This window comes from Vicia villosa, linkage group LG5 (genome assembly GCF_029867415.1).
Source record: "Vicia villosa cultivar HV-30 ecotype Madison, WI linkage group LG5, Vvil1.0, whole genome shotgun sequence".
In the NCBI taxonomy this organism is placed as follows: Eukaryota; Viridiplantae; Streptophyta; class Magnoliopsida; order Fabales; family Fabaceae; genus Vicia; species Vicia villosa.
Genome location: NC_081184.1, coordinates 166,207,818 through 166,215,416, shown reverse-complemented (window position 1 = coordinate 166,215,416; position 7,599 = coordinate 166,207,818). Strand labels below are relative to the sequence as shown.

At 34.6% G+C, this 7,599-nt stretch overlaps 1 protein-coding gene across 4 annotated transcripts; it reads right to left on the bottom strand.

Moving 5' to 3' along the window:
• Positions 1-959: 959 nt before the first annotated feature.
• On the bottom strand, positions 960-5,876 carry LOC131603750 (trehalase). Of its 4 annotated transcripts, none has more exons than XM_058876173.1 (12): positions 5,719-5,876; positions 5,032-5,545; positions 4,823-4,942; positions 3,636-3,751; positions 3,408-3,508; positions 3,221-3,330; positions 2,940-3,012; positions 2,691-2,855; positions 2,507-2,594; positions 1,633-1,732; positions 1,294-1,507; positions 960-1,163 (listed from the first exon to the last, which is right to left on the bottom strand). In XM_058876173.1, the coding sequence occupies exons 2-12, from the start codon at positions 5,523-5,525 to the stop codon at positions 1,080-1,082; spliced, it is 1,665 nt and encodes a 554-aa protein (XP_058732156.1). In that variant the 5' UTR covers positions 5,526-5,545; positions 5,719-5,876; the 3' UTR covers positions 960-1,079. The 4 variants fall into 4 exon arrangements, with proteins under 4 accessions (XP_058732156.1, XP_058732157.1, XP_058732155.1 ...); XM_058876174.1 differs by having other exon boundaries at positions 5,032-5,539; XM_058876172.1 differs by lacking the exon at positions 5,719-5,876 and having other exon boundaries at positions 2,507-2,591; positions 5,032-5,706.
• Positions 5,877-7,599: the final 1,723 nt, after the last annotated feature.

Here is a 7,599-nt window from a genome sequence, read left to right as displayed (position 1 = left end):
TTTATAAGCAACGATAACTCAAGGATCAAGACCAACTACAAAAAAAGAAATCACAAGACCAATAGCTAGATTTTCACTCATGAATACACACCAACTCAAGTGCACTCAACTACTCTATAAATTGTGCCATATCCTAGTTGGTCACGTTAATTCACATGTTGGAAAAGGGTGACAAAGCATTTTAGTGATGGAACCGCATTAAATGCGCTTGTTCCCCCATTACTTTTTCAAAAAAAAAATGATCCCAAACTTATAAGGGGAACGCTACAAACTATGAGTTTCCATAGACGACATCAATGTTCTTATCGACCTCAAGTCTGCGCCATTGCGACTATGAGATATACTCCGCTTTGAGTGTGAGAACTCTGACTTTGTCCTTTAAAAATGCACATCATTGGGTTGAGGTGTATTATTGTTGTATATAAACTATCCATAGCCTCGATTCTCAAGTAATTAGGGACTACTTTGACCATACTGAAACACTTTTCCCCCACTTGGGGCTAAGGGCAATGATACAGGTTTGAGTTTTTACAAACAACGTGAATATTCTAATCGACCTCAAGTTTGTGTCATTGCAACAACGAGATATTCGCTATTTAGAGTATGAGAATCCTAACGAATATTCTAACCAACTAGAAAGAAGAAAACAAAACTCCAAACAAATTGTCACTGCAACAAGGTGAAGCAAACTAGAACTTGAAAAGGAGAACTTCTATCCATAGAACATCATCCTTCAATTTATTATTACAAAGTGATTTATAATTTGGTACCTTCTAATAAAAACAATGAACCATGAGAAAAAAGACAATGAACCATGAGATAGTCCAAAAGTCTAAAGAACTATTTTCGAAAGTACACGTGAACAAAGAGTAGTGATTTTTTTTCAAATGCATACATACATATGAACTAATGTTGAGCGAGGAAAGTACTACCTCCCTAAGTCAACTACCCCGAACATGTAGTCCAAAAGTCCATTTATTTGCATAAACTCTTTGGGTTTGTTTATTTTAGATTTTGACAGATGAATTATAAAAATAAAAGATATTAGCAAATTATTTTGTTTTACAAATTTGAGCATATCAGCATTCTATTTTACGATCTTCAGGCCATCCAAACTCTTCCAAGAATGCCAACACAACTCCATTCGACCAGCCAAAACCAGTCTGCATTGCATTACAACCAGTCAGTGCATATTTACAAGGCTGGTTTCTTCTAATCACACTAGCAACAACATATGTTTTTAAAATGTTTCCCAAAACCAAAATCACAATGATAGAGAATAGCCTGTCATACCTGAGGTACGTATTCACCACCACCTCCGAATTCTCCGCATTTCTCAACGTCAAACTTTTCGTGCATTACACCTGTTTTTTTGTAAACGATATAATTCGTTGTGATCCATCTGATGGCAATTTCTTCAGCCAATGACCTTGCTTCTTTCAACCCTGATTTAATAAGGCCTTCAACTAACATGTGTTGAAGTGGAGCCCAACCATTCGGAAAGTCCCTATTGTAAGTTTCATAAGAGTCGTTAACAAATGCAGATTAAGTGCACTATTTTACCTCTCCTTAAATATGTAAAAATGTTTTGCCAGTAGGACATTTACCAATTCCAAATTGCTTATTACTTACCACTGCTGTCCTGAATTAGTCAAAGAAGTCGCAACTCCAGCAGCATGAAGAAGGCCAGATGTTTTGAGACTTTCGAGAACATTAGTCACAAGTGTAGCATCTTCATAAATATAAAACACATTAATCATCAACACAAAATATAGGAAAATCGTTTTGAAATATTGTAGAGAAAGGTAAAGTCATTGAGTAAAGGCTATATATATTATATGTAATCGATATCTGTTCGTGGAATATGGCTGGTATGAAGCAAAAAATTTAGAGTGAAATTGTGCTAAAAGTATTCTCTATTCCTCTAAGTCCATTAAACAAAAATTCCTTCCTATCATATAAATCAAAAAATGACATGAATGTAAAGTAAACTAATATGACACCGTTGAATAGGAGATTATTAGTAATATAGGCCTCCTATCACTAGAACTTATGCTAGAAAGAAGCATATACAACTGACAGTTCTTCAATATTATGCATATAGCCTTGAGGAAATTACTGACAGTCTGCATGCTAATCTCAAACCATTTAGCATTCTATCTGATTACTTCAAAACCAACTATTTGATTTATGAACTTTATTAAGCTACGGTTAAATTTAAAATTTGGCATACAAGATGAAAATGGCTACTAGTTAACTTATAGTTGAATAGTCATGCTGAAGACATTCACGGTCTAAATTAAGTTATGGATGGAGTAATTATATGTCTTACACTTCTATTTGATCCTAAGTTCCTAATTTTCCATAGATATGCATGCGAATTCAAGGCAACTACACCGTGTTAATAAACTTCAATATTGCATATTAGAAAATAGCAAGATTGCAACAGCAAGCCATGCACTTAATTTAATTGGTACTAGAGTTAAAGTGTACATTATCAAGATACCTGAGTAAAATGGCTTCATCCACAGAGGAACAAAATTGGAAGCAAATACATTTTTATTCTGGTGAAGAGTATCCCAAACATGCACCTTCTAGAAATACCAAAGGTACAAAAAAGTTAGCAGATCTTCAGAAGGCTAATGCAGCCCCCCATGTGGTAGATTTATACAAGTAGCATTTGAAAATACCTCAGATGAGGCATTGCTGAGCCAGCAATCAAACCACTGTTTCTTGTTTGCATTCCAGAAAATAGAGTTTATTGCCTCCTTTCTAACATCTGAAATTTGCCGGAAATGTTTGGCAGTGCTATTATCTCCGGTAACATTTGCAAAGAAGGCAATATTAAGTTCCATCTGAATCAATGAGAATCAAAGAATTTAATCAGGTTACAGAAAACTTATTTCAGGTCTTCTTTAACACCATGTTCTGAGACTTACCCCAAGTATAAATGCATTTAAATCAACAGGTATCACTGATGTTGTAGACAATGTCGTGAAGTTAGGAGGGTGTCTGCATCAAAACATGATTTGATTTCATAGTATATTAGTATTTAAGTATTATTGATTACTTAAATAAAAACATGTTCGGCATAAGCTGATGCATGTAGTAAGAAAAGTGAGCATTTGATTGAAAGTGCCTTGATTAAGCTAGGCAGCCTAGAATACATTCTGAGCCGACACAACTGCATTTCATATATGACTTGTATATAAAGTAGTACCTCATCCATCTTGTGCTGAAATCCCATCCTGATTCAGCAGCTGATGCCAGTTGACGGTAAAAATGTTGTTTTTCTGAAACAGTCGTAAAATTGGAAGCAGATGCTTTGTCCTATGGAAGGGAATTACCCAAAGTTGTAGGTTAAATGTCATTCATTTGTACCTCAGTTATTAACATACCAAACACACCATTGTGGACGATTCGGGCCTGGGTTTGTTCCACCTTGCGTTATAGCGATTTAAGGTGTGAGTGCAACCTTGAGCATCCGATACGGTCACTTTATGTATATCTATAAGACAATAAAAGATTAAAAAAACAATTAACAAGAGCAAGCTAAGAGGTATGTGTATTCAAGCATTATCCAACTACATATAGTAAATTCTCGAGTGATATAAACACAAGTTTTGGCATAATACCTGAATTCCAAAACTCATATTCTTTGAGTAGTGCAGGTAGAGATCTTTTAACTAATTCTACATCACCGGTGCCTTTGTATATCTCATAAATCATAGCGCTTAAGAGAGGAGGCTGGCTGTAAAGTCATAGTTAAGCTTATTGTTATCTTTTCTGTTTGAAAGAGCAAAACTTATGGTAACAATTTCTTTATGTTACAAGAGTTTGAAATGTATTCATTAAGTTATTCTAAGATCAAGGATAAAACTATAAAACCAGATAAATAAATTGTTTGTTCACCTGCACAATCGGATCAAAATATATTTCAACGAAAAAGATAAGCAACTAAACATTAATCCTCGCACTAAAAGATGCTCAGAAAAATCACAAAACAAAATTAAAAAAGCCTGAGCCAAAAAGAAAAACCTGAGACTTAGACTACTAACTAAAATTGATGATTTAGAAAGTACAATATCGATTACTGTTTTGGAGGTGCTTTACACGTTTAGATGTCACACTCACGCATTAAACGTGTGACACAATAAACAATCTTGGTTACCCAATCTCTAAACAACGGTTTAATGTATTTAAAGATAAAATAGTAAAGATGCATGGTAAGTGGATCGATCTCAAATCAATAGCCGTGACCATTAACCCCCGAGGGTTGGTCTAGTGGTGGAGGCTTGGGTCTTGAGAGTGTGCTCCTCTCAAGGTCTTGAGTTCAAATCCTACTAGGTGTTAACAATCCTTGTGTTGGGCTTGTCCATACAGAGCTCTGCTCTGGCTTTAAACGGGCCCCCGCTACTGGACGGTGGGATTGGTCCTCTTGGATTAGTCGGTCGCAAGGCCGGATATCAAGATTTAATGAAAAAAATTAGCCGTGACCATTTATTGTGTGTAAATGTTAGCAATTTTCAATGCAGGGAATCCGAATTCGTATTTAACACCATAACACAGTGATTCCAAATTAGCATAGCCTATTCTAGATAGATACAACAACAACTAAGCCTTATTTCACTAAGTGGAGCCGACTACATGGATTAACTTTCGTCATAATGTTTTATCCAGTACCATGTTTCTATCCAAATCGTTAATCTCGATATTTTTCTTAATAACTTCTCTTATAATTTGCAAGTAATGACACAAGTTTGCAATCAGTAGAAAATGCGAGGGGAACCAATAACAGAAAGTAATAGCAATTAGAAGGTACCTCCTGTTAGTGTAGTATGCTCTAGCACCATTAAGAACAAACCCATACTCATCAATGAAGGAAATGAGATTGATGACAATAGATTTAGCAGTCTTATACATTTTACTCACCAACAACCCTCTGAAAAAAACCAACCCAAAAAAAATCACTTCCACATTAGCAAAAATAAAAAACAGAAACATATCAAAAACAGAAGGAAAAAAACAAACCTAATCACCCAGTAAGAATCCCAATAATAAACCTCCCGAAACCGCGAACCAGGAATAACAACATTACCAGGAACAGGAAGAAGAGTATGGTAACTAGGGTGAGCCTTCACCTTGCCAGATACCTTCCTACTCAAGTTTTTCCAAAGAGAATGAACCTTAACCGCCCAATCTCTCACCTCACGGTTCTTCACTTTGGGCAAAAAGCCCTCCGGCTCGGGAACAAAATCCTCTGGATGAAATAACGCCAAATCATCCCCTGCACCTTCAAAATACTTACCAATAAAAACCTTTAAATCGTTAACAGAAACAGCACCGGTGGAGGTTTTCGGAAGATTCTGGAAGGCGGCGTCAGTTACAGAAAGAGGAAATTTAAGAGGTAAATCGACATAGGTTTTAGGGTCGAATTTAGGATCGTTGAATGTATCAAATGCAGTTTGTTGAAGACGTTCGAGAAATGATACTAGAGGAATGGAAGATTTCACGTCGTCGTCCATGAATTTTGATGATTCTGTTACTGTAATGGTAAGTGTAAGAGTAAAGAGAAGTGTTAGTGAGAGTGATAAATATGAAAAAATATTGGCCATTGTAAAGAATGAAGGTGAAGGGAATAATGATTGTTCGATAATATAGTGAAGAGAATAAAATGATTTATGGAGAAGAAAACAAGAGAGGGGAGTCGAGAGTGACCTGTGAGGGAAGTCGGCAGTTGACGAGAGGTAGCGGACAAATTTGGGTGGGAGGACACTTGTTTTTCAAAGCTCTCCCCACTGAATTTACTTTTTCGGTTATGAGAAGAAGATAGTTGTCGGGTGTGAAAAATAAACAAAATAGTCGGCAATTGAGGCTACCAGAGTTTGACTTTTCTCTCAAATGGACAAGTATATGATTCTCCATCTCATAATAGTAGTATTATGTCTACTAAGAAAATTTGGAAGTGGAATTATAATGTGGACTTTCTATTTGGGAAGAAAAAAAAGTTTAGCCAGTTGAGCTCACTGTTCACCAGGATAAGAGTAGATCAGAATGGGTGATATTTAGTTTAGTATGGATCATGGGGTTGTGGTGATAATGAATAGTTTGGATTTATTTTTGTATTTTTTGTTTTTCTATTTTCTTATTAATAAGCATTTTTTAAAGTTGGAAAAGTATTTATAAAGATTCTTCATTAACCTACGGTTTACTATATGGATGTCAACGGAATAGGGAATATTCGGATGATGCTTCCTCGTTCTCCGCCCCACCTCTCAATTTATTTTCCATCCCTATCTCCAATCTCCGTCACGGGAGGATATTTCCCCCCTCCCCACATATCTACACGGAGATCCATGGAGATCGAATTTTAAGAAAATTTCTATATTTTTTTATCAAAACTATGAAACTAGTATTTCATTATTACCATATATTTGAAGAGTAATTATCATAAACACGATGAAGAACGAGAGTGATTGTTGTGATGATGAAGAGAACGGAGAAGATGATGAATAGAGGAGACAAAGATAATTGAGAAAAGAAAATGAGGAGACGATGTGTATATTTTATGTATTTGGTGCACTTTCTAGAGTTAGGTATTTGGGTAGTGAAACAATACATTATACAATAACACAAAAAAATAAAATGTTACACTAATACTCTTCATTTTCTAATACATTAATATTTTTTATGTAAACTTTTATAATTATATATTATATAATATACAAAATATAAAATTTAAATAATATGGTCGGAGTCAGGGGAATCCACAGGGCGGAGGGTACTTTCTAAATCTCCGCCCTAAAGTGTGATTAGGGGAACTTTTCCATCCATCTCCTCCCCGCGAGAAAAAAAATCTCCAACTTCGATACTCCAAACAGATAATGGCCACGGGGATCTCCATTAATAGATGCAAATTGACATTCCTAATTTACTCTATCAAGATTAAGATCAAATCAGACTTTTTTTAAAAATAAAAAAGACCAAGACTTTTTTATTATAAGTTTATTTAATTAAAAAATTAAACCATGAGCCATAAAAATATCCTTTTAAATCTATCAAACAAACATAATTAAATAAATATAAACATAATTAAATAAATATGAATAAATTATTATTATAATTGTATTTTGTACTTTGAATAAAATACAAAAAAATAAAGTTTAGTTATGATGAAGAACTTATGAAAATAATCTAAATAAACCTTATGAACGATCTTATAAATTGTTTTTATACATTATCTCGAATAAATAATATCACAAAACTTATCCTACTAGGTGTTTACCGGTGATTTTGGTAAACAATCACTTAGTTTTATATTTATTGCTTGAAGGACCAAACTAGTAAATCCTAGGGTATATTGTGTGATTTTTCAAGGAAAAACGTACATTAAAGTTGTTGTGAATCAGGTATCAATTGTGTCGAAAAAGGGTTAAGTAAAAGCATAAGGGAAACAACAATTTGACTAAAGCTTCATTGTCTTTATCTGAAGCTAACTGAAGCATTACAGAAGTTTGAAACCTCTTCCAAAGCTTAACTTGATTCCACCATTTTCAAACCTTGAATCTCACTTGGGAAATGTAGATATGAGTTTCTATT

What these genes read in the sequence shown, in the direction of transcription:
- LOC131603750 (XM_058876171.1), bottom strand. Translation starts at nt 5,615, where the DNA reads ATGGCCAATATTTTTTCATATTTATCACTCTCACTAACACTTCTCTTT. An exon ending in GATTCTTACTGGGTGATTAG is followed by an intron (nt 4,943 to 5,031) that starts GTTTGTTTTTTT and finishes GGTTTTTTTCAG; the next exon opens with AGGGTTGTTGGTGAGTAAAA. An exon ending in GATGAAGCCATTTTACTCAG is followed by an intron (nt 1,733 to 2,506) that starts GTATCTTGATAA and finishes ATATTTATGAAG; the next exon opens with ATGCTACACTTGTGACTAAT.